The sequence below is a fragment of the Ananas comosus genome, linkage group 4, assembly GCF_001540865.1.
Source record: "Ananas comosus cultivar F153 linkage group 4, ASM154086v1, whole genome shotgun sequence".
Taxonomy (NCBI): Eukaryota; Viridiplantae; Streptophyta; class Magnoliopsida; order Poales; family Bromeliaceae; genus Ananas; species Ananas comosus.
The window spans coordinates 14,614,971-14,641,093 of record NC_033624.1 but is presented as its reverse complement, the minus strand read 5'-3'; the positions used below and the strand labels follow the sequence as shown (position 1 = coordinate 14,641,093).

The following is a 26,123-nucleotide window of genomic DNA, read 5'->3' as shown; positions in this document are numbered from 1 at the left end:
TGTCAGGGGGGGAAAGTGAAAAAGCGGGTTATTACAGGAAGGTTTTCTGTAATTTAGCCAAATATTAATTCATGCTATTAAATCAAAGTTTATAGATTCATAACTATTGATTAAATGAGGAGTAAAATTGACAAACTAAATTGCAAAGTAGGAACAACAGATTGCAAAATATATATATGGCTAAACTTTTAATCGTTATGGAAAAAGAAATCTATGGCTAAACTTTACTGCAAAAAATATATATTTTTGAACTATATTCATTCAAAATTAATTGTAATTAGTAAGTCCTCAGACAACTATTTTATTATTTAAAAAGTAAAGTTTAATATGTAATAAAAATAATAATATAATGTAAAATTTACAGAAATAAAATTGCAATATCCTGTCTCAAATAATTGCGGGGAGCGCCACGTTTTACTCGGCGGTTCCGTTCGTCACTCCCCCGCAACTACAGCGACAGAGGGTTTTACCTCCTCCTTTCGCCTCCTCACCATCTCCTCCACGATCCAAATCGAAAACCCTACGCAACACCTCCCATGGCGTCCCTTCGTTCTCCTCCCCTCTCAAACCCTAGCTTCTCCCGACCCTTCTTCTCCAAACCCCTCCTCTCCCCCTTCCCCCTTAAACCCTACCCCAAATCCCCTCCCCTCCCTCGCCCCCTTCGCGCCTCCCATAAACCCTCTCCCAAAACCCGATCCCTAACCCCTCCCGCCTCTCTCCTCCAATCCACCGCCGTCGCCGCCGCCGCCGCCGCCGCCCTCCTCCTCGCCCGCTTCCACACCCCCTCCCCCGCCATCGCCGCCCCCGCCCCCGCCGCCGCGGTCGAGCCCGACACGCTCCCCTCATCCAAGGACTCTGAAACCCTAACCGACGCCGAGAAGGAGCGGCTCCTCCAGGAGAACCTCGCCTCCAACCCCGACGATGTCAAGTCCCTGCGAGCCCTAATGGAGGTGAAGGTGAAGTCCCATAAGCTTCCGGAAGCGATCGGCATCGTCGACCGCCTCATCGCGCTGGAGCCCGATGAGAACGATCTCCCCCTTCTCAAAGCCCACCTGCAGAGCTACAATGGCGACTTCGAAGCAGCGAAGCAAGGGTTCGAGGAGCTATTGGAGAAGGACCCGTTTCTCGTCGAGGCCTATCATGGCCTCGTAATGGCGGCCTCGCAATCCGATGCTGATGGGGACTTAGATGACATTCTTAAAAGGGTTGAAGATGCTATAGAGTTGTGCAAGAAGGCGAAGAAGAAGGAGCAGTTGAGGGATTTTAAGCTCCTAGTGGCTCAAATTAAGGTCATAGAAGGGGAGTATGAGGATTCTCTTATGATCTATAAAGAGTTGGTGAAGGAGGAGCCGAGAGATTTTCGGCCTTATTTATGCCAAGGGATCATATATACTCTTCTGAGGAAGAAGGATGAGGCCGAGAAGCATTTTCAGAAGTATAGAAGGCTTGTTCCGAAGGGCCATCCTTATGCCCAGTACTTTGATGATAATATGATGGCAATGAAGGTTTTTGGGCAGATGGAGGAGAATAAGAGAAAGGGCTCTTTGAAGAATTGAGGAATCGTCGGGTGATTAGTTTAAGAAGTTTTAATTGAGTTTCTGTTTGGAGAATCGTAGTGTTAATGTTTGAAATTTTGAGTACTAATCGTGTTGGCATGAGTTTAGGATGATAAGTTATGTTCTTTCGTTAGTTAATTTTGAACGTAATATGAGCTTCTTGCTGTTATCTTCTTAATATTCTTTTGGTCCTGATTGCTTAAAAAAGTTGCAGGATGTGAGAATCTCTTGATATATCGATCCGTTCTCTTGCATGAGAAGTTCGATTAATGCAAGATATCTATATTTGTTCAGTTCCAAACAAGTCTTTCAAATGAATTTGATGTCACATTTGCATTTTACATCCTATGGTTGCTTTGAATTGGGAAGTAAATGATTGCTACTTATCTTCACCTTGTAGCATTGGTTTTGCTTATTGATCATTTTAATAGTGGTTCTATTGCTTATTAATCATTAAGCATATTTCTTGCCATTGTTTGGCTTTCGCAAAAGATTACACAAAGTTTCGTATTATTCCCCATATTATACTTTTCATAGGTGTATACCAATATTTTATGCCTTCTATGTATTCTAAAGAGATGTTAATGGCTTATAAAGCTAGTAGAAAAAAAAAAAATTTGCTCTATTTTCAATCTGCAGGTTTGGCGAATAGCTTATTCTTGTTTCATGGACAGAATGAAATAATCTGTGCTTTATACTTTATATCGATCCTATATCGACCCATTTGAGAACATATGGAATATTTTTCCGAGTTACCAGATCCAATTCTCTCAAAACATTTTTTTTTTCTCCTGCAGTTAATCTAATGATGATTTGATAGCTTCGAGAGTGGAGTAAAGATGCTCGATAATTTGGTGAGATCCGTCCTTTCCTTATTCGCGGTGGCTCATTGGGTGCTTTATATGATGGATTGCTTCTCTAAATGCTAATTATATACTTTTCTTTTCTATCATTTCAATGCAGATCAAGTGAAGTTTTCACTGTATCTTGTGTTATCATGTTAAGTTGCTAAAAAGTTCTATTTGTACATGTCTACCCTTCTGTTGCTATTTCATCCTAAGTTACTTCTTATCTACTTCATTGTTTTTACGCTTATTTGTGCTCCGTTTTCTAGATCGGGCCAGGTGGGGTTTGTTAATTCAGATCTTTTTTACTGTTCACGTTGCAATTTCTCGATGTTTCTTGTAAATGTGGTGGAACAAATCTTCTTGACGTGGAATTTTATGCTCCGGCAATGGTTGTATTATCCTGTATTAATACTACCGTGATTTTGATACATCAAAACTAGGTTCTAAAAACTTACTGTCAACACCTTGGCTGTTGTTTGCTTCCGATTAAATATTTCTTAAACTATTGTTTTCGTATTTATCCCTGCTTTCCTTGATAGGAGCTATGGGACATCTTTCATTGCCTGAAGAAGAATTGGATTCATTCAGGTGCACATTATTCTCCTTTTCCATTGTATACTTTCCATGCATTGGACTTAATTGGTTCCCTCTGAACTGAAACAATTGGATCTGTTTGGTGTTGATTTGTTTGGTTTGATTCGCTTTTCAGGAATTAGATCACTTCACTGCCAGGTTGAGTTTCACTCTCTAAGTTTCATTATGTAGAAAACAATGGCTTGTTTTCAGAGCTAGTTGTTTTCAGAGCTTGTTTGGTTGATTGAGTTGTTCAGATGAAAAACTGGGCCTCATCTGCATGATGTTCTACTTTGGGCTCACTTGGACGTTTGTGTAAAATTTACTGTGAGGCCCAGTTTTCTAATTAGGGATGAGTTCTTTGGGCCTAGTGGGCCGCCCATCCTATTAACACCTGCTCTTTAAAATGCCGGACAAAATTAGAATTACGAAATTGTCCTCCTGCCGTCGAAAAAGTCATTGCAATGGTTATACAATCGTATTGTCCAATCAAGGGTAGTATGGTAAATGCACGTGAAAAATGATGCTTGAAAAGATTTATTATTATATTTTTGGTACTTTTATATGATGTTTAGATATTTGGTTGGATGTTGCAAATTCTATGTGTTATAACTACGATCGAGAAGGCTTTCGCTCCGCTTTCACCCGCGCCCCTTCGTGCCAAAACCCGTGAAGGGAGAGTGTGATTGTTGATGAGTAAATGGGCCCAATGTGGTCCTAGAGTAGAACATTGTGTCCCACATACTGTGTGTAATGGGCCAGGGCCCACCAGGCAAATAAGAAAGCGACGGTTGATATGTTTTTATGTGTCGAGTTTCTCTACTGTCTTGTACGCAGGAATTTTTTTTTTTTTTTATAATGCAGGTATTAATGTTGCTGTATATTCATGGGCGTGATTTGGGCCCTGCCTAATCTCTCGCATATTCTGCTCTTTTTGTCGCGGTTTCGCTGCAGTATGTTGCCGTGCCTAGAAAATTTCTATGCATGCTTTGGATGAAATTTTCTATTCTACAGTAAATGTGCTTTTTTTGGAAAAATTTTAAATATGGGTTTTTTTGCATTTAGCCCCCTAGTAAATTTTTATTTTAAAAATAGCCCTATCAAAATTTAATTTGCAAAAATAGCCCTGCACCTGCCACGCAGGCGCCACGTCAGCGCCACGCGGGCTGGGCCAGTGTATTAAGTTAAACACGGTGAACCATTCACCGTGTTCAAACACGGTGAATGGTTCACCGTGTTTAGTACGTATTTTTTTCTAGAAGAATACGGAGTTAGGGATGTTAATGGGGTATGGATATCCAAAATATTATTCGAACCTAAACCCGAATAAATTATATATATACATAACTTATTTTTATTTATTTATATAATATATAAAATATTTAATAATTTTTATTCCTTAGATCTTCATCCAACCCAGCGAGTTTTAAAAATCTATACAGTTGGATGAAAATTTAAGAAATAAAAATTATTAAATATTTTATATATTGTATAAATAAATAAAAATAAATTATGTATATAAAATAATTTATTCGGGTTTAGGTTCGAATAATATTTTGAATATCCATACCCCATTAACATCCCTAACTCCCTATTCCTCTACAAAAAAATACGTATTAAACACGGTGAATCATTCACCGTGTCTAAACACGGTGAATGATTCACCGTGTTTAACTTAACTACCGCCCCCAGCCCCGCCCGCGTGGCGCTGACGTGGCGCTTGCGTGGCAGGAGTAGGGCCATTTTTGCAAATTAAATTTTGATAGGGCTACTTTTAAAATAAAAATTCTTCAGGGGGCTAAATGCAAAAAAAGCCCTTTTAAATACTATTTCTGTGATTTCGCATTTTCTCATTTTAGTATTATGTGGTTTAAAATGTATCACTTTTATTTTTTATGGTTTTTTTTTTTTTTGTTATCTACTTTACTAATTTTTTTCGTTAATTCAGTGACAAAGTTAAAACTAAAAATACTAAAGTAAATATTTAATAAATTATAGGTGGGGTATCTGAAATTTTTAGTATGTGATTTAATGAAAAGTTAATAGAGTGATTGAGGAAAAAAATAAAATTATACAGTACTAAATTGATATACATATCAATTTAATTTAGAGTATCTAAACCAAGGTTATTTATTTTATTTTATTTTATTTTTTCTTTGTTGGGCGTAATGTCAAATCAGTTTGTTTTGTTCCGGCGACAAGCGTGACAGTGTACCGAAATGCATTTCGGGGTTTTGGCTTCTTCTTTCCCTTGTCTTTTATTCATGCGTGCGTTTTCGTGGGACACACCCTTCTAATGATTTTTTTTAAAAATTTTTTTGTCCTTTTTTATTTTGCACCCTAAAGTCTACTTTGAAGCCTAATGATACCTATTTTGTAACCACTAAGTAATAGTTAATTAATAAGGCATATGGATGTTAACACCTCGCATTGCGGTTCTCTCCAAAAATAAACAAAAAACAGCTTGTATGAGGAACATGTGGATTTATGTTCTTAGTTTTTTCTTTTTCATTTTTTTTTTAGCTCAATTCCCCTGCACGAAGTGAATTCATTCAGAGTTATTTAATAGGATCGAATTTAATCGACAAATAATATTCCAATTTGTTGGTTTTTTTTATTAATAGAAGGGGGTAAAAAAAAAATATCTTATCAATCATACTATCCCTATTATTCTCTCTATCGTCAAAGCATGTTACTGATTCATGCTTAGACGATAGCGTGTACCCTCCTCAATCACCGGCTTTTTTTATATATATTTTTATATTTTTTACTTTTTATTTTTTTGGAACTTGTTCCCCCACAATTCATTGCCTCATCCGTGACATTTGGCTCCACTCTCCCCATCTTTATTTTCGAAAACCCTTTTTCTGGACCCGGTTCACCACGTCAGCTGTAATTTAGGAGTACTACGGTAATTATATATTATATATAAGGACTAGGCTAAAATACTACCAATAGCATTAAATAATTTGTGCTATTAGTTTTTTAGCTATTGGATTGAGAAATGTGTGGTTAGGATGATGTGGGCCTCAAAGGATTGAGTGAGTGGTTGGTTAAATAGTATAATCTAAAGGATAAAAATAATCAAATGGTTAAATCTAGTGGTGGAAAACTCGATAGCACCAAGTTAATGTTATCGATAATATCCCAGCCGGACTCTTGTATATAATATATATTCTAGTATAATATATTTAAAATGCATGTGTCGATGATTAAAAGAAGGGTTTTTTTTGCAATTAGTTTCCTGAAAAAAATTTATTTTAAAAATAGCCCCAGCAAATTTTGTAAAAAGGGCCTTGACCCTGCCACGCAGGCGCCACGTCAGCGCCATGCGGGCCAGGCTGGATCAGATAGTTAAGTTAATTCACCATGTTTAAACACAGTGAATCATTCACCGTGTCTAAACACGGTGAATGATTCACCATGTCTGGGAAAAGAAAAGGGAAAGAAAAAATATACATATTATAAAAAAAATAAGTATGGAATACGGTTTGAACACGGTGAATCATTCACTATGTTCAACATAACGCCCCAATCCGTCCACGTGGCGCTGATGTAGCGTCTGCATGGTAAAGTCAGGGTTATTTATATAAATTTAAATTTGTTGAAGTTATTTTTAAAATAAATTTTTTCAGATAACTAATTGCAAAAAAAAACCCTTAAAAGAAGGGACGAGACCAAACGGCTATAGATGACATGGTTGGTTCACGGATGGCGTGGTGGACCAAGTCCACGCACAATTTTCCCTTGATTGTTTGTGAAAGGACGAAACTGCCCCTCTATTATACTTGGCGAGGTCCCCGACCACGTGCGCCCGTCCCCATAAATAATCCGTGGGGTTGGCCTCATTCTCACGTCCCGCCCTTCGCGCCCCGGCGTGTAATAAACACGCACACGCCTTCGTTTTTGAAATTTCAAATTAAACATTACTACTTTTCACAACCCCACCCCATCATCATAGAAAAATACAAAAATAGCGCAAAGCGTACGAATGAAGCGATACACTAGACCAGTTATTTCCTGCACCAGGTGTATACATACATCACAACCGTCCATAGCACGTTAAATTAAAATACACTTTATTTTATTCAATATATCACGTGTAACATTTATATTCACTTTTCATGAAAACTTATGCTATTATTAGTGCTTACCCTTTTCTATCAGCCTTTCATTATAATTTTTATATTCATTTGCAATATCAAAATTCCCTCTTTTTTTTTTCTTTTCTAAGTACACCAAAATTATACTTCTTCTTCTCGAATTTCTTTTCATTTTCTCCTTTCTTGTTTATTTAAAATTTATGCTATTAATAAGAGAAAGATAAATAAAGTAAAAATAAAAGAGTTTACAGCACAAATTATTATTTTAAAATAAAAAAATAATTTTCTTCTATAATAGAATAAAATACTATTTAGATCGGAACACCTTTTTTAATACAACTATTACGACAAAAACTTTTTTTTTTTATTTTTACATATTCTATATTAGAAGAGATAAAAGGAAAGCTCCAACAGAGTGTGGTGCATGGCGTTCACGGATGAACCGGGTGCACGCAACACCTTGTATACATTGGGAGATTAGAGAGAGAGAGAGTGTGTGTCCAGTTCCCTCCTATCCCGGAGCCATCGCGCTCTCTCTCACTCTCTCTCTCTCTCTCTCTCTCTCAAACCTTCGACATTATTGGATCTCTTGAGCTCCATTAAGCTCGATCTCGAGGTATTCCAACTCCCACTCACCATTCTCTCGTCCCCTTCCCTTTCCTCAGCTGAATCGCGCGAGCACATGATCGATCTCTCCCCCGATCTCGCTTTAATTTCGTAAAGTTTGGCTTCTTTGGTCGCAAATTGATGCATCGGAGTGGTAAATGGCGAAGCAGGGAGAAATCTCAACACCCGAACGGCGAAGGTTCGTCTTTTTCGATCTTTCTCTCTCTTCGATTCATTTGGGTTTACTTTTGAAGCTACGCGCACAGGATTCCTATGAATTCAAGGGATTATTGTGAGAAATCGTGTGTTGTATACTGTGTTTCCCAAGTGCTAGTGCTGATTTGTTGAATAATATTAGCTTATTTTCCAAGATTTAGTATGAATTCTAAGAGTTTAGGTTCATCCAAGTGTTTTTTATTCTTGTGGAGATAAGGAGAACTTAGGCCCACGTAATTCAGTATAAGATATTCCGAATACTTTAAAATGCCCTAAACTCCTACGGGGTAATGTAACTAAGATTAGGATTAATTATTTCAATAAATTTCCCTCTACCTATCTTTAATTTTTTGTACGTATTTATTTATTGAAGTATGTTTATAGGTGTGTACACATGCATTTATGTGTATGTCAATTCATTTTGCTTTATTTGGTGGAAAGAGGTTGAGAATTACTACACTTCAGTGGTATCAATATAAAAAATATATACTTTAAAGTGTTCTCTAACAGCTTAAATTTTTAGAGTAAGCAGTTGCTTCACAATTGCTGCCTTATAGTTTGTGTTAGCACTCGCCATACGGTTTTGTATGTTTTGGATTTTTTTTGGACTTTAAGGCATCGCGTTGCATCGTCCCCTTGTCAAGTTTTAAAAGTTTTCTATCGGTGAGATGCTTCTTATCTTATAGGTAGCTTCGTAGCTGTGTAATTTCCGAACCCTCGGCACGCAACTGGACAAGTTCTCTTATCATCAAAGAATTAGCCAGATCAGAATTAATCTTCTATGATAGGCACAAAAAAAATTCCCTTTAATTAGATTTGCTTCCACCACGAAGTTTTTTTTTTTTAAAAATAAACTCCAGAGTGTGTCTAGTTTATTTTCAATTTCAGCACGTTTTCGAACTTAACGCCTTACAACAAGAAGATGCTTATTTCAGGGTTCATTCAGTTTATGAAACAAACGAGTGATTCAGAGGTGCAGTTGGACTCGTCCTGTCGCAGCGGATCTTCGATGGAAGGAAATTCTGTGAGTGCATCATATTTTCTTCAGGTTTAAGAGGCATGATGTTAACTTTGGGATATCTTAACCGTAATGGCTAGAATGAGACATAAAAAATTCTTAATACGGTCGAAGCAATGGAGTTTAGTTGAGTTCCTAAGCTTCTTGTAATTTTGGGAATCAGTCCTGTTCTGAGATCTCTATTAGCTTTAGAGCATTTTCTTTTTTAATTCCAATTTGCAACCATTTTAATACTGATGGTTAGTACTCTTTTTTTTTTCTTTTTCTTTTTTTTTTAATCAATGCCATTCCGTTACGACATGTCTGGCAACTAACATCCTTTTATATTTTTTTAATCCCAGTTTACTCCTGAGTTTAGGCGACAAACAACTAGAAAAGATAAAGAGATGCCAATGAAAACTCCAGGAGATGAACCAGCCTCGAAAGAGGCAGAGATTACCCCTCCGCCACCGAGTCTTATTGCAAGATTGATGGGCCTTGATAGCTTGCCTCCTACTCGGAAAGTCCGTAATCAACAGAGTAATACAGGAAATTATTCGCAATCGGTAACACCAGTTGGTTTTGAAAGAAAGAATGTGTTTCATGAAGATCATTCACATCAGAGAAGCAGTGATGAGCATACGGAATTCAAAGATGTTTTTGAAGTCAATGAAACTCCAAAATTTAAGAAGCACAAGAATCATAAAGTTAAGAAAGTGGCACTTAGCTCTGAAAAAGCTAACAAAGTTGACATCAACTTTGTCAAGCAGAAATTCCTGGATGCAAAGCGTCTCTCTACTGATGAAGTGCTTCAAAACTCTAAAGAATTCAATGATGCGCTTGAAATACTTGAAACGAATAAGGACCTATTTTTGGAATTTCTCCAGGAACCCAATTCTCTTTTCTCAAAGAGCCTCCAGGATCTGAATTATTCTCCACACTCTGATGCAAGCCACATCACAATTTTAAAACCCTCTAAAGGTAGAAATGCAGAGATGAGCTCCATATTGAGGAGAGATTATGAAAGGTGTGCTCATATGTCAAGTGAAGTTAGTGACCCCTCTCGAAAACACACAAATATTCCTATCAGCCACTCTCTGAAGGAACACAGTGGCTATCTTCGTGTGGGCAAGGCTGAGTCTTGCATTAATCCTACTAGGATTGTTGTGCTAAAACCAAGCATTGAGAAAGCTAAAAATGTGGGAGATGTTTCATCAGGCCATGAAGGATTTCCATTTGGTTACAAAAGACCCATGGAATTTTCAGTGTCTCAAAACGAGAGATTATCTGCAGAAGAAAATACACGATCAAAGTTGTCCGGAACTATGGATGTTTGGGGGCCTGAGACAAAGGCTTCAAGAAATACTCCCAAAGAGATCACAGCACAAATGCAGGAAACTGTGACTGTTAGAACTAGAAGGATAATTGAATCAGAGTGCAATTCATACGTTGGGAGTGAAAGGTCAAGATCTTCCAGCCTACACGATGATCGGAACAAAAGATTCAGCTCGTCATCAACTCATTCAACTGAATCATCAGTGAGCAGAGAAGCTAGGAAGCGCCTATCTGAAAGATGGAAGATCACCAACCGATTTCACAAAGGGGGTTCTCTTCCTAGTGGCTCGAGCACGCTAGGTGAAATTCTCGCTCTATCAGATGGAGAAGCACAAAATCCTGCTTTGCGTCAAATGGTTAATCAGAATATTTCAGATGACAAATTACTTAGAGATGAGGTGCCAGGTACATTGGATTACCCTCTAGGTATTAGTAGTAAGGATGGGTGGAAGGTTGGGAGATCCGGAATAGCAAGGTCGAAATCTCTCCCAGCTTCATCTACCCTACATGAAAGCTCAAAACCCAGAAATAGAAAGAGAGCTGGTCAAAATGGTGACTTTTACATTCTTAAAGATGTGCTCAATATGGGAGCTGATGATTCTGCAGTTGGACAGACTAGCAGGCGAGGAAGGTCACGTACCAGTATCGGAAAGTATAACGGTGACAAAATTCCATCAATTTGTTCTGGTGGAGAGGAAAGTATGCTACCAGAAAGAGAGATTCATGTGAACTCAGAGGAGTTGAGAAAAAGTATCCCTGCAAGCAATCTTGCAGAAGAGATACCACTAAATCCTGCACTTTCTGATGATGCTACTAATGTAGGGAATGACCTCATTGACAGTTGCATAGCGACCGATAGCCAAGATGTGAGACATGCTTGCCCAACTCAAGAGGAAAACATACAACAACAGTCGACATCAGCAGTACTAATGAAGGATGAAAATATCTTAATGCTTAATCAGGATGATATGGTGATACAGGTAACTTGTATTAATCTGGCTGAGTCAATCTTTGAATTGTATTTTTCATCTATATAAGCTCTAGTTCTTAATTATTATGCTCCGTATCATGACAGTGGTTTAATTCTTGGAAAGCGAGAAAAAAAGGAAGACAGTTTTAAACTATTTCATGCAAATAAATTCTGTAATTCTAGATTGGTCTTAGCGCTAACTGTCAATTATAATGCCTCTATCTGTTTAAGTTGTTAATGGCTTTCTTTTCCAATTGCTATACTATAGATCAATGTAAAAGTGAATCATTCATGTTGTGCTTGTTTTCTATTTTCAGCACAACTTTATTCTTTTCTCTCACTAGGGCTAGGTTGTCCAGTTCCTTTAATCAACCCGTTTGTCATTTGACATATTTTTGACGATATCTTGCTATTTCCCTGCAAACTTTTACCATTGTTCTCATTTTTTTTTCCAGGTTTTATGAGTGTGAGAACTGCCATTTATGAATCTGCTCAAGAACTGAAATTTTGCTCTTTCTCTCATGTTCTAGCTGTTTCCATCTTTTGTGTTGATTTCTTAGTTTTAGTTATTACACCTTTTAATTCGAACATTATTCTTCCAGGCGGCCCAAATCGACCATCCTCAAGTTGATGTCATTTCATCCCCCTGCCATATAGTAGAATCTGCTTCTCTCCTTGGCTCCAAGGAGGGTGAACAGCCAAGTCCTATTTCTGTTCTAGAGCCTCCACTGGAAGAAGAGACTTCTTGTTCATCATGCTTTGACAAAATTAGTGCGGATCTCAAAGGTAAGTGAACTAAGCAACACCATTCTCCTCTTTATCTCATATAATGGCCCTGGCTTGCGTAATTAAAACCACATATTAAACTCAATTTTTGCAGAGCTCCGAATGCAACTTCAACTTCTGAAGATGGAGTCAGAAAATAGCGATGCAGAAGAATCAGAACTTCTCACAGTAAATGATGAGGACAACATAGGCGATATTCACACTAGTCCATCAACAGGAGAGTTACCTGAGGCTTTAGACGATCAGGAAAGGGACTTTTCTTACTTAGTGGACATGCTCGTTGATTTCAATATCCATCATGCCAACCGAGATGAGCTATTGGGTTCCTGCTTCTCGAGCGATTCACCATTGAGCCTGGATGTGTTTGAAAAGCTTGAAAAGAAGTACAACAAGATGATTCAGTGGGCAAGATCGGAGAGGAAGCTTTTATTTGATCTTGCAAATTCTATTTTGGCAGATGTGATTTCCTCGAGCCGGTGTCGACCCAAGCGGGCCAGAGGCCATTTTGTTGAAGAGGTTTGGCAAATGGTGGTCAGGCAAAGAAGACAGCCGCATTGCACTCAGGAGATAGACCTTGAAACAAAGTGGTTAGGTTTGGGAGGCGGCGTCGACACTGTGGGTGAGGAGATAGAGAAAATTATATTTGATCACCTTATGAAGGAGCTTGTTGTGGAGTTCATAAAAGTCGACTAGATATTGCTGAGAAGCGGGATCATCTGTTCTCTCATAGTTCTTTGGTGGCCTCTACTGCCAGATTAAGAAGGCTCATCGCAAGTTCCATGGAATCTTCTTCTAAAGAAATGTTTCGGTCATTATTGTACATCATCAGCTTATAGCAGCAGCTCACGCCTAATTCTAGGGGGGGGTTAACCACCAGGTTAGTACATACCTTGTATTGCAATACATGTATGATATCCGAAACTTAATTGATTGGAGTTTCTTTAGCAATTTTATAAAAATATTAATGTTGAAGCAGTCACCTGGAATTGAACTTAGCTGTTGTGTAGAGCTAGATTGTTTGCTAATGGTTTATCACTATAACATAAATTAGAGTCACTACTCGCCTTCTTCGAGTTCTATGTCTCTATAAGTTTCTAGTACTATTCATGTGCCACATATCACATAATTGACCTTACAAATATTAGAAATTATATGTACTTCCCACTACGAAAATAATAATAGGTAACGATTTAATTACTTTCCATAGAGAGGCGTTAGAGGATCTTTTGGGACTCACTATTTTTTTTTGTAATTAAGGTTCCTTACATGTGATTTGATACGCTTATTGAGGATCCCTACATGCCTTTTCCTCTTCCCCTCGTACACAATCCTAATAACACACTGATGATACGCTGAGCAATCGGGATAAGATCGTATAAGATCGTATCATCGGAATAGGTTAAAATTCAAACATTTCCTTTTGACCCTACATTTCCATAACCGCCACTAAACCTTCTCCTATATATGCAAAGCCTTAAAACTCTCTCAACACAACACAGAGTGTTGAGAAAGATGGCCGGTCATGGTTCCTTCCACGCCTTCTTCCGGGCTCTTCTGGCCTTCGTACTTGTAATGTCGTTATGCTGCTCCTCCGATTCGGCCGCCCGGCCGATTCATGAGCCCGCGTCTCAGCGTTTCGGATTGCCGCCGTTCTCGCACGGAGTCCGAGGCGCGGGGTTTAGGTTCCCGCGGCTGCCGCGGGGTCCTGTCCCTCCGATGGGTCCTTCGATCGGGGTGCTTCCATCACCGCCGCCGCCGCCCACCCCGTTTTCATCGTTCTCGCACGGAGTCGATGGATCACATAGGTTCCCGATGCTGCCGAAGGGCTCGGTGCCTCCGTCCGGCCCTTCGAAAGGGGAGCATGGGCCGCCGCCACCGCCCACCCCGTTTTCATCGTTCTCGCACATAGTCGATGGATCACATAGGTTCCCGATGCTGCCGAAGGGCCTGGTGCCTCCGTCCGGCCCTTCGAAAGGGGAGCATGGACCGCCGCCACCGCCCACCCCGTTTTCATCGTTCTCGCACGTAGTCGATGGATCACATAGGTTCCCGATGCTGCCGAAGGGCCCGGTGCCTCCGTCCGGCCCTTCGAAAGGGGAGCATTGGTCGCCGCCGCCACCGGCGCCAAATAGCTTGTTTTGAATATCTTAGCACAGGGAGTTCACTTACGAAACACTCGTATTATGAATAAAGACTATGTTTTGACTCTTCTATAGTATCTTTTTTATTTTTGTTAAATTGTTTGTTTGGTAAAATTTATGAAATGATACTAAGGTTTTCTAAATTTGTTTAGTTGTTACAATTCGGGGTTCTGTGCACGATGAACCGCAATGAACACAAACCTCTCTATAAGTTTTTAGGTACTAAGGTATGATAGGTCACTAGCTTAGGTTTCTGAACATGAAAGAATTGGGTTTCAAACGAGTACCAACCATTAAACCTTTAGTCAACTATGGTCGATATATCGGTAATATAAACCGATGCTTATGTGCAATAAAATTTGATGACTAATAAAAACTTGTCACATAAACAGGTACACGCAGTTGTTGACTAATAGAAACTCGCCGCTCAATCATGTAATAATAAAAATCCTATAGAGGGAGCATGTACAACATCTTTGGTGCATCCCCCTCTTACAATGCACGAAAACGGAAAATCTAAGAGGATTTCACTGCTTTGTTTCCCCCCTTAAAACCTTCCTTTAGACACCTCCTCTTTCTCTAATAAAAAAACCCTGATGCTTCAAACCCTAAGTAGAAATTACAAAAAAGAAAATACAAATGGTAAATGGAAACAGATCACTTATATAGTGCTAAGAAAAGATGGCCAGTTCCTCATCACACTTCACCTGGAAGAGCTCACTATTTGGTGTTCACTAATAGAATTGTGGTTATCAACAAAGACATAGTTTTGATTTGTTTAACATGATTGTTCTCCTTTTCACCTCTCTTTGTGAGATTGATACTGGGTTTTTCTTTTTCTACGTTTTGAGTACGTGGTGTTGTTAACAAAGCAGGAATTGTTATTGATTGTTCGATACACTTTTTTATTTAAGGGAGCAAAATATATACTGGGCACATTCTGAGGATAGCAACATCCCATTTTAGAATCTTTTTTTTTTTTTTTTTTTTCCATTTGAGGGAGCAAAATGCTTATTGGGCACATTCTGTGGATAGCAATATCTCATTTTAGAATCTTATTGTACAAGACAAAAGGGGGCAGCAAAAATGTAGAAGCAGCATCAGATTCTAAGTAATGTGGCAATGGAATTTGAGCCTGTTTGGTTTGATAAAGTAGCTCAGCTAATTTATTCTCTCCTAATAGCTTTATTGTCACTCAACACAGGAGATATATTCTCTTCCCAATATCTAAAGAATGAAATCTAGCTAAGTGGCTTAATAGTTGATCATAGTAGCATTACCTCCCAATTCCATAAAATTGCTTGCAATACTAGGGAAAAAATTGCAAAGAGTAGAACAAAAATAATTCTAAGAACTTGTTTGATTAGGATTGAAAATTCTTGAAATTGTGGATAAAATTCTTGGAATTGTGATTTCACCAGACCCCTGAAGCAAACACTGGCTAAAACTTTTGGCCAATCGTGGTACGCTTCTTTGGATGTTGTGAATGCATTTCGTCGGCTATCGGTAGTGATTTAAATTTCAAAAAAAGATGGTGTACTTACTAAATATGAGATTTTCAAAGAAATGAAAAAACAAAATCTTGAAATTGCACCAACAGTACCATAGTTAATGCCATTCACTTGGTCTGAATGTTACTATATGATGTTAAAAATGGTACAAGGGGACCTCAGAAAACAGGCTAGATTTATTGCATGCACATGCCACTTTGTGAGAGTTGGCTTATTCTCACAGGTGGTAACCATACTCACTCTTATCTCTACTTGGAAAAAAAACATTATCTGAAATGCCGTAGTATCACATCATTATATTTCTAACCAATCAAATTACTCTTTTGAGATTTATCTGTCATATCTTAATTTTTTCAAAGAAATAGGCTTATTATACTTTTTTTCTCGAAAAGAAGAATTTAATTAGCTTGAGATATAGATGATGTGGTACAACTGCTATATAAAAAAACATCTCCTCACCTCTCTCTCTCTCTCTCTCTCTTCAAATTTCAAAAGCAGATTAAAAGAGCACTCTCTTGTGAAGTTTCCTCCCTCCTTTTAGCCCTTTTAAAAGTACCATCATATGCTTCTCACAATCATACTATTGTTAGAATGGCATCTCTCCTCCGCAAGGATATGAAGAGAGTGAACTTCTCCTGCTCCTCCCCTGCTTCTGCTTCCACATGCTCAAGCATCACTAGCCCTGCAGTTAGTAGTCGCGCCCTCGACCGACACACGCCTCATCTGAGAGACTCACAAAGAACAAAGTTTCACTCCTCATCAAAGCCTATAATCAAAGAAAAAAGCCAAGTTAAGAGCAAGAAAGCCTTAGAAGAACCTATTGGTCTTGTAAGCCCCGCAGACTCTTCGCGGTACCTACTTAGATCTTCGCGGTACCGACCGGACGATAAGGCGTTTATCGACGTACTTCCCGATTCTCTACCTGCTCCTGAGTTAGAACTCGTCGAGACATCGAAGTTTCAGTCGAAAAGAGAAGATGAAGGAGTTGTTTTGAGTTCATCTTCTTCTACTAGACCACAAGACCAGGTTTTAGTTAGATGAATGAACAACCCCTCCTTTTGTTTGTTTGCTACTTTACATATTGTGCTTTTTTTTTTTTTTTTTTTTTTTTTTTTTTCTTTTCTTATGGGCCTTTAATTTGGACTATGCTCTCTCTCTCTCAGGTGGTTGTTTTGAGGGTCTCCTTGCATTGCAAGGGTTGTGCAGGTAAGGTGAGGAAGCACATCTCCAAGATGCAAGGTAAGTTTACTTTTGCTTGTACAAAATTTATCTTTTTTTTCTTTCACATTGACTCCGACTTATATGGAGGGCGTACTAACACATTTAAAATTGAAAAAGTGATGAACGATTAAGATTGGCCCTTCAAATTTTTTCAAATTTATTATGTTAGTGCGTCCTTTACATCAGGCCCAGGACTCGTATTTCGAGCTTTAGTACATCATAACCGTAAAGATTGATGCCAATAAAATACTATTGGTGTTTATTTTTTAAAAAATTTTTGAATAACACTTTCATAAAAACTCCTATTAAAAACTAAGATTTTCTACTTATCACATTTATATTTGCTGTGTTGAGAAGGCGTGACATCCTTCAACATAGATTTAGTGGCGAAGAAGGTGACGGTGATCGGAGATGTTACGCCGTTGGGTGTGCTCAACAGCATCTCCAAGGTGAAGAATGCGCAGTTTTGGCCCTCACCTCCTCAATCCGCGGTGCAAATTTAACTTTCAATTTTATCGGTGTAAATAAGTTATAGTTTAGTTATGGGACTCTAATTTCCGTTTCAATTTTTTAATGAGTTCGAGTTTCTACGCATTATTATTTCTCTTATTTGGGGGATTAAGCGGACTAATTTTAACATCGATCACTAGCATGAAATGTGGGAGACGTTATATAAATATATTTAATAAGCTTTTTAATTTAAATAAATAAATATAACATATATATATAATTTAAGTTGCTGATAAAATGGCCTATAGTTTGGAGGTTAATTCCTCGAAGGAACCTCCACCGTCGGATGCTGTTGATAGGGCGATCCACTTCTCAGGCCATTCAATATAGGGGCCCACGTGTGTTCGGATCCGTGCGTTGATTTCACGTGGGCTCGTACAAATTGCATAAAACCCCCTCGCTTATTAATAATTCGTATTGGGCCCATACGTACAAGGCCCATTAAACGTCCAGGATATACTACTACGAAGCGACATAGCAACGGGGCTCCCAAAAATTACATCAAAATCCCCGTCCAAAACGAAAACTTTCCCTTTTTGGCAAAAAAACGAGGCGCACTAAAAATGGACTTTACCAAAACACGTGCTTCTCACGTGCCCGCCGTATTTGGGCCCCCTTAAGCGGAGCCCATTTAGCAAGCCCGTTTATTCATGTCGGATCCATGTGTTAACACTCGGCCTGTAGATTGACCCGATATTTAAATGGGCCGGGTTAGAATTAGTTTAGGCCCGACCCACTCGTTGACAAGTCCATTTTTGTATTGTTTCGTTTTTAACCTAAAACGGAAAGTTTCCGGTTTCCACCGCGGGGTTAATACTTAATACTTAATTAATACACTCTGCATGAGAGTAAAATGCACGCAGACCCACTCAACTAAATGATATTATGAAATAGCTCCCTCTTAACTTTTAAATTCTTTTAATTGACACGTTTTTTTTTTTAGAATTAAGTGATTTCAATCGATCATATTAGACGTCTTATCAAATTAATTAATGATATCGTTAAAATTTATTAATTTCATCATTTTTTAGCAAATAAAATTATTAACTATTTGGTGATAGAGTTATCAAATTTTTTAAACAAATTAGATGAACTTAGTAAAATATAATATAGTTAAAAAACAATTAGAAGTTACGAGGTATCAACAACAAAATTTAAACTTGATGGGGTTACGTCAAATTGGCGTATAGTTGGAGGGTTTTGAAATAAATTAAAAAAATAGATTCATTAGCTATAAATGACCGCATAGCGCAGTGGATTAGCGCGTCTGACTTCGGATCAGAAGGTCGTGGGTTCGACTCCCACTGTGGTCGAAAACAAAAATTTTTGTTGATTAAATTAATTTTGTGATTAAACTAATATTGAGTTTAAAAGATGTTGACATGGATTGTTTTTTAGTTTAAAAGACGTCGACATGGATAGTTTCGTAGCCTCGGGGGCCTCTTACAACGGATGGAAAATATAACCCTTTTTTTTTTTTTTTTTTCCTTAAATTGATACTTACTGAACAAGGAGGAACAATATGTTTCAATCAGCTCAATCAGCCTCAATTTAAGCTGTCTCATTATGAAAAAATTTTAGAATGTAATGGATATATTGATGACGTGACTATAAAAAAATTTTAGAATGTAATGGATATATTGGTGACGTGACGTAACAAACCAATCAAAAATCTCATTTTAGAAATATATGTCCAACCATAATTATAAAAAAATATTTTTATTGTACTTTTATTTGAAAAGAAGAAAGATAATTGATTTGTTATTGATGACATGGTGTAAATATGATAGTGTAGAATTCCTCGTCTCAGTATGATGCTATATCTTAACGCAAAAAAGAAAAAAGACGGTATCAAAAACATTTACCTCAAAACACTTCTCACCTTACAAATTATTCCTAACCGTTTCTAAACGTTTCAACAGAAAAAAAAAATCCCCAACTACGAATAATACCCTTCATGTGACCTCAACAAGTTATAGAAAACTCTCTAAGTTGGTGCATTGAGTTTAACGTTAAGACCATACTGGATAAAGAAATAATTTCTAGTGCTGTTGCCCAAGACCTGTTGATGTTGGTTATGTCAACTACTGTCTATAAGTTATGTACTGCCAAAATAACTAATCATTCTCCCAAAACACACAAGCGAAACCTTGAAAATCCAAATTAGAATTGCACCTGAGTAAAGCTGTTTTAAGAAAATTATAGTAACTATTTCACAAACATAAAAGAAATCCTTGCAGGCTCTTCCCACTTTAGCTAGAAATTAGAACCCAAATTAGAATTTCAGTTTTTAGAACCCAAATACTTATTTCAACTAGTGCCGCAGCTAGAAGCTATGAATTGATTTGTTTGTCACAATACTAAAGCTGTTTGAGAAGTGGCACCAAACCAACATTTCGCTGCAACTACTTAGTACACGTCGAATTTTGCGGAGGGAAAAGCATAACCTGAATAGAAATTTTCGCAAAACCTACATAGCAATTGTGTTAAAAACAAGGGCATAAACAATACGCAAAACATCAAGAATAAGGGGCAAAAAAGCAATGCAATGCTCCGATAGAAAGGGCTCAATAATCTATTCGACCAACAAAAACTACGCCTTGATTGCATACTTCCTCATCGGGAAGTACTTCTCCCTTTTCTTCTCTCGTTCTGTCTTCAGAGATGCCTGCCAGTAAGAAAAGCAACTGCGTATGAAATGTCTCGACACAGATGATGAAAGTGTAATTTCAAAGTGAGACTATAATCAAAACAAATATTATTTTAAAGCCTAGTTCAGGATAAACTTACCAAGAATGTGTGAGATCGGAATGATTTTAGATACAAAATTCAAGGTCTAGCATGTAAAATAAATAGATCAAAGTACTAATGGTGTGATGAAGAAAAGTCCGAGGTTTCAGCAATCTAGATTTTCAACTCGTTACATGATGGGATTGGAAGAACGATCAATTCGAAGGCTACATATTCTTTGGTGAATAACTAACATTTTGCCATTACCATTATCTTTCGAGTTCTTTATGCATAAAAGGTTTATAATGCCACAACTCTAGAACATACACTCAAGACCTTAAACTAAGCGCTATAACTTGAGAGATAAGCACAATTAGACCAAAAAGAAGTGGCTACCAAAATGATCTGGTGCAGAGAAATAAAATGCACTACTTCAAATAATGCCAACACAGATTTGCCACTAAGTGAGCTAACTTGAACTGCAAAATGTAGCTTAAAGGTGCATCCCTCAAAAGTTCGAATATTACATTTTTTTTTCAATCAGAGTTATCTTCCCATCCAATCAATCAAATACCATCAAGGATATAATTCTCTTGCGAAAACATAACACAAGTCATTAACCATCGAGATTTACATCACAAAACAATAATATCAGCCATTACATACAAGATCAAAATATATCAAACTTGAAATAGAGTGAATTTTAGAGAAAAACATCGTTCGTGCCTCTGTCGCGAGTAACATTACATCATATCAAACTTCACAGATACATATTTCGGGGTGGTGTAAAACTCATTATGATGGCAAAATATATCTAAATTTGACATGAGAGGGCTAAAATATACCTGATGCTTCGTGAGGCGGTGGCGAATGGCGTGAGTCTTCTTCGGGCGGAGATCGAGCGGCTGATACTTCTTCTTCTTGTACGCCTCCCTCAGCGCCGCCTTTTGCTTCTGCGAGATCACCGTCAAAACCCTCGCGATCGATACCCTCACCACCTTTCTGTTTCCCCGCCCCCCCACACACACACCGCCAAAAGCAGAGAAAACGAAGCAGTTAACAGCAACACTATGAGCAGTAGAAGGTTACGAGATCGCCATTAATGGCGGATGGAATGAGTCGGAGAGCTCACATCTTGGAGAGCTTGTTGGGGGCGCCACCGGTGACCTTGGCGACGCGGAGGAGGGAGAGCTCCGCCTTGAGGTCCTTCAACTGCGCGAGGAGCTCCGCCTTCGTCTTCCCCCGGAGCTCGTGCACCTTAATCCTCGCTACAATCACAGCAAAGATAGAGATGGAGATCGAGATCACAAACGAAAGAGAGAGATCGGGGGAGACAGAGAGGCTTACCCATTAGGGTTTGGGGATCGGGAGCTCGGTGGGGGAAGAGAAAGGGGTCGAACGGAAAATGAGCGCGGAGGAGAACCGGGGGGGCGGGTCTTAAAAACCCTAGCGCCGTAACGAAACCTAAACTCAACTGTGGGCTTCTACTTAGTAGGCCGGATTTTTACAATATGGGCTTCGGATTCAATATACAACGTGGGCTTCCCGGGCCTCTCTAATAGATTGGGTTGGGTCGGGTTTTGATAGATCGGAGACTAACGCTCTTTGACTTGAACGCAAAATAATTTATCCTTGTAAATTATCATGTTCGTTCGTATTGCAATTTGCACCAAAGGATGATATAACAAGGCAATGTTAAGGAAGATCCGAGACCAATCCCTGGTGCAAATTTCAAGCAGCAGTACTGCAACAAAACACAACATTGGCATGGGCAGGAGCAAACCCTATGTCAATTGCATCTGATCCTTCATTTATATTAACCGAAAAAAAAAACTTCAAAATTATCGAAGCTGTTGCTAGCGCACTATAAGAAGAACATCCTTCATTGTTCCTGAAAGTGTGCGATTGAGAAATATTACAGCAACACATAGGACTCGCATCAAGTTCCAAGCAGAGAATTCCGAAACAAATTTCGAAAGCAAAACTAAGCTCAATACAGAGTTTGTACCAAAGCAGATAGCTGAGACATCCAGGTTTCTATCCAAGTTCTAGTACAATCAAAAAGCACGGCACAAGTGCGCAAATCTACAACGACGAATCGAGACGTGTATGTTATACGACTAACATACTCCGGTATAATTACCTTCTACAATATTAGCAATCTGGGGGCCTTGGTATGTGTTGCCGCCCGGCACACAGCTGAATAATCTCTCCCAGAGCTGGCGATGCGGATTCCATGGTCCATTTCTGGTAGTATTCTGCGGCGCTGAATACGCTATCCACACCGGGACCATCCACTAAACAAGGTTGGGCACCGTTGAGGAACAAGTCACCTTCTGACCTTATCCAACCAGCTGACACCTCTTCTCGATCAGCTGCCTGCGCCACAAATCATAGTATCTCCCATCAAGTAATTATATACTCAAGTGGGTTTCGGGAAAAAAGAGAAAGAGGCCAAAAAGCGCTTATGGGCCCCAAAAGCAGGAGATTCAGTTTGGATCTACTGCTTCTAGCTTCAGCGAACGGCTACTTTGGGAATTTTAATGGAAGAATTGGTAGAAGAGCTTCTTCGAACAGCTCTACCAGTCTGGAAGTCCTTGTGAAAAAGCTTAGCCAGGCCAAATAAGCACTAAGGTACTTGAAAACAAGTACCTTATTTGTTTTGTATAACGCAAATCATGAGTTAAGTACCTTCTCTGGCATGTACTTGAAAACTGCCTTTTTCTGTCCAGCTTCGTATATATTACATTGAGAAAGAATCTGAAACAAAATATACCCAACAAAATCCAAAACAAATAAAGAAAATGTCTCGGAACTCCCAAAAATTTGAAAAGAAACATAGATGAGAGTTTTTATCTAATATAACCTGTGCCTCCACACTTGCACAAACAGCATATATGCCCCAATTTCTCGTGTAATTATTGTAAAGGTGAACTTTGCCAAACCGAAGGCGAGGATGGCGTTGTCTTGTTCCATCAAAGAAACAGTGATGGATTGTCACTCGAATACATCTATCACCAATGTGGCTACTATCAGCACCAATAAGCATTGTTTTGTCGTGCATTGAAAAATGGCACCTGTTCGAAGAAATAAGTAGAGATTAAAACTATGTCAACAAATAGAAAGTACTCAATTACTAATCTAGAAATTACTGACAGGTAATTAAATAGTGCAAACTAACTTCGTAAAGTCCATGGAGTAGAGAACCTGTGACACTTCATTAAACTCATAAGAACATAGAAGCAATGTGTTGAATTTTATTGAAATTCTAGTCTCTTGCCATGTGATATGAAATTCTAGTCTCTTGCCATGTGACTCATATCTGCTGATACACCTCGGATGTATCCAACTCCATTACTATGACGATCCCAAACATCCAATTCCATTGTTATGACCATTAAATGACAATTTGCTGATATTAGCTAATTGAAAGGATCTTCTGATTAATCCATAGATCATTTCGATTCCATTAGAAATGAGGATTCAGAATATCACACATTGATCGATCAAACATAGATCTTCTCACCATCCCCACAGTGTATGAGACAACTTTTCTAACGGCAAACAGTCCATTCGTCTATGAGTATGCCCAGAAACTCTAAAACAGAAGGCACAGCAAAAAGGGTATTTGAGAGATACCACGGGCCCCAGAAAAATTTGATAGCTGCTGATACAGTGATACCTAGATAATAGTAACCATAAGATCTCAAATGCCATGTAACACTGGTCCCAAGCCCCATTTCCAAATTTTTGTACATTGATTCCACATCACATCGTCACCTCCTCGCACCCATGACCCAACAATACCCAGCCAAAGAATAAGGTAAAAGAGGGGGGGAAAAGGCAAGGAGAAGAACTACAAAGATCTATATAGAGATGAATTGAGAAGAGAAGGTTGGGCTCATATAGAGATCACGAGGTAATAACTAACTTCTTTTGAATATTGTAAATAGTGAACAGGGGCAAAAGGAAGCCCCCTTCCTTTATTTCCTCAGTTTCACTTCTATTACATTAGGTATATAGTAACTTCCAGTGTATCCCAGCACTAAGATAAGTACTCAACTGAATATTGGAATCTCATGCTAACTGTTTGTACCTAGGGCAATAACCAAAAACTGACCATTAATTATTCTCTTCATGAGTAAATTACCAAAATAAGCACTCACATTAGCAGAAGTTAAATTAGTAGAACATTATAGCACAACCTGAAATTCAGATCCCTTACCTTGAGACTGTAATGTCGGTGCTTTCCCGGGTGATATCAATAAGTCCATCATCAAAATCACGCAAGCTGCAGCGGTCTATCCATATATGCCTAGATTTGGGCTTTATTTGAATACCATCAACATCATGCCCTCTGCCACCTTCAAACTCAAGGTTGCACACAATCACATGTTCACACTCTTTCAACTGTAAACCTTTCCCCGTCAATTTAATCCTCTGTCCTCGACCATCTATTGTCTTATAGGATGAAACCCTCAAGTATGATGAAAGATTAATGGTTCCCGAGACTTCAAAGACAATCCAAAGCGGTTCCTTTTTCCGGCATCCCTCGCGAAGTGAGCCACATCCATCATCTGGTAAAAATAATAAGATCAGTCAATAGAACAAGACGCTTAGGGCTAAGATTTTGTGCAAATGTTGATCAAGTGAAGCTGTTTCAGGAAGCACTAAAAATTCCCCCCACCAGATACCAGCTATAGTGGAAGCAGAATCAGAGGATTCAAATTAGAGCTTCGACATTTGGAGCCATAACAGGGACGGCCCTTACAAATTTCCAGGACAATAAAAGCTCCAAAGCTTGTTCTTGCCACATGCTGAGGTGGTGTTACCGAGGCTGGCCCAAATAGGCACTTGCCAGAAGAAAGCAGATAGAAAATGGACCAGTGCATCTTCAAAAATGGATGTAAGCAATATCCCTATATAGATCGACGACATATGTAAACATTTTCATTGAAGCCCAACATGATTCAACTAAAACAAACACTTTATAGAATTCATTTCATGGCAAAGAAGCATCCAAAAGATATCTAGTGGAATTTGATGCCCTACAAAGTATTCAATCAAAACCACGAGCAAATTATAGCTAAGCTTTACAATTCAATCACTTAATCTATGCACGTTGGTTCGAAAATCACAGATCCCGAAGCACAACACACCATGCAATTACATAGAATTCAATCAGTAAGCACGACGATAACCGTTAAGCGAAAAGAAAACAATAATGTATCATCCAGATGCTAACAATTTTAATCATTCTCCTTCTATATTAGCCGCATTACCTCCCTAACCCTAACCTAGGGGTTGAAGAGAAGCCATTACCGGCGAGGCTCGTGACGTGATACACGGCTCCGTGGAGCCCGCCGATGGCGTTGCGGCCGAAACCCTCGGCTTGACCGGCGAGGGCGCGGAGGGTCGCGTCAGCGCCGGCGTACGGCAGCGTCGCCATCGCCGCCGGAGCCCTGCCGCCGCCTCCGCCCGTGGTGGCGCTCGGTGGATGCGCGGCGGAGGCGGTGGCCGGAGCAGGAGGAGGAGGAGGAGGATGTGGCGGGGGATTCGAGAAGGGGAAGTAGCCGTTGGAGGGGGGGCGATCGACGCGCGATGATAAGGAGAAACGGCAGAAGCAACCTCCCATGCGACCCCGAAATTGGGGTTCGAAATAAATATAAATAAATAGGGATTATTTGATCGCGCGTTTTGGAAAACGACGAGGGTAGGAACTCGGAAGACGAGGGAGGAGGGGGAACCACGTGAGCTTTTTCGAAGTAGCATAGCTCGATCGGATCGGTCGATGGCCAACGGTACGGATTCGGGTGAGTTAGATGCAACATCCGAACCCGAATGCACAAATTTGGGCTAGATCGAGTCATGTCGTGAAATCTGTTAGGCCTAGCTGTGAACTTGTGGACAAGTCGGACCATGTAAGGTTGAATCGGGCTAGGTTGAGTCATGTCTCCAGGTGAAATTCTTTATAAGGACCTGTTTAGTCAAGCTGTGAGCTTGCGGACAAGTTGGACTCG

At 39.1% G+C, this 26,123-nt stretch overlaps 5 protein-coding genes and 1 non-coding gene across 13 annotated transcripts; 4 read left to right on the top strand and 2 right to left on the bottom strand.

Moving 5' to 3' along the window:
- LOC109709460 (protein SLOW GREEN 1, chloroplastic-like) lies at window positions 397-4,014 on the top strand. 5 transcript variants are annotated; one of them, XR_002216109.1, is made up of 5 exons: window positions 397-1,567; window positions 2,354-2,410; window positions 2,944-2,992; window positions 3,114-3,136; window positions 3,842-4,014. XR_002216109.1 is itself a non-coding variant. In XM_020231714.1 (2 exons), the coding sequence occupies exon 1, from the start codon at window positions 537-539 to the stop codon at window positions 1,554-1,556; it is 1,020 nt and encodes a 339-aa protein (XP_020087303.1). In that variant the 5' UTR covers window positions 397-536; the 3' UTR covers window positions 1,557-1,567; window positions 2,354-2,631. The 5 variants fall into 5 exon arrangements, 1 of the variants encoding a protein (XP_020087303.1); XR_002216108.1 differs by lacking the exon at window positions 3,114-3,136 and having other exon boundaries at window positions 3,842-3,988; XR_002216107.1 differs by lacking the exon at window positions 3,842-4,014 and having other exon boundaries at window positions 3,114-3,202.
- LOC109708927 lies at window positions 7,584-14,201 on the top strand. Of its 4 annotated transcripts, XR_002215843.1 has the most exons (7): window positions 7,584-7,885; window positions 8,838-8,926; window positions 9,262-11,214; window positions 11,807-11,990; window positions 12,085-12,867; window positions 13,248-13,388; window positions 13,490-14,201. XR_002215843.1 is itself a non-coding variant. In XM_020230874.1 (6 exons), the coding sequence occupies exons 3-6, from the start codon at window positions 8,852-8,854 to the stop codon at window positions 12,681-12,683; spliced, it is 2,811 nt and encodes a 936-aa protein (XP_020086463.1). In that variant the 5' UTR covers window positions 7,591-7,696; window positions 7,857-7,885; window positions 8,838-8,851; the 3' UTR covers window positions 12,684-12,996. The 4 variants fall into 4 exon arrangements, 2 of the variants coding, with proteins under 2 accessions (XP_020086462.1, XP_020086463.1); XR_002215842.1 differs by lacking the exon at window positions 13,248-13,388; XM_020230874.1 differs by lacking the exons at window positions 13,248-13,388; window positions 13,490-14,201 and having other exon boundaries at window positions 7,591-7,696; window positions 7,857-7,885; window positions 12,085-12,996.
- LOC109708928 (protein SODIUM POTASSIUM ROOT DEFECTIVE 3-like) lies at window positions 16,102-17,504 on the top strand. The gene is made up of 3 exons (XM_020230875.1): window positions 16,102-16,668; window positions 16,806-16,881; window positions 17,221-17,504. The coding sequence occupies exons 1-3, from the start codon at window positions 16,234-16,236 to the stop codon at window positions 17,364-17,366; spliced, it is 657 nt and encodes a 218-aa protein (XP_020086464.1). The 5' UTR covers window positions 16,102-16,233; the 3' UTR covers window positions 17,367-17,504.
- On the top strand, window positions 18,613-18,686 carry TRNAR-UCG. The gene has a single exon. It is a non-coding gene; the product is annotated as a tRNA-Arg (tRNA).
- LOC109709240 (60S ribosomal protein L35-like) lies at window positions 19,554-21,577 on the bottom strand. Its single transcript, XM_020231367.1, has 4 exons — window positions 21,451-21,577; window positions 21,236-21,371; window positions 20,949-21,105; window positions 19,554-20,041 (listed from the first exon to the last, which is right to left on the bottom strand). The coding sequence occupies exons 1-4, from the start codon at window positions 21,452-21,454 to the stop codon at window positions 19,967-19,969; spliced, it is 372 nt and encodes a 123-aa protein (XP_020086956.1). The 5' UTR covers window positions 21,455-21,577; the 3' UTR covers window positions 19,554-19,966.
- Window positions 21,969-25,833, bottom strand: LOC109709239 (probable pectate lyase 4). Its single transcript, XM_020231366.1, has 5 exons — window positions 25,426-25,833; window positions 24,329-24,680; window positions 22,970-23,180; window positions 22,795-22,863; window positions 21,969-22,482 (listed from the first exon to the last, which is right to left on the bottom strand). Exons 1-5 carry the CDS (start codon window positions 25,736-25,738, stop codon window positions 22,258-22,260), a joined length of 1,170 nt encoding a protein of 389 aa, XP_020086955.1. The 5' UTR covers window positions 25,739-25,833; the 3' UTR covers window positions 21,969-22,257.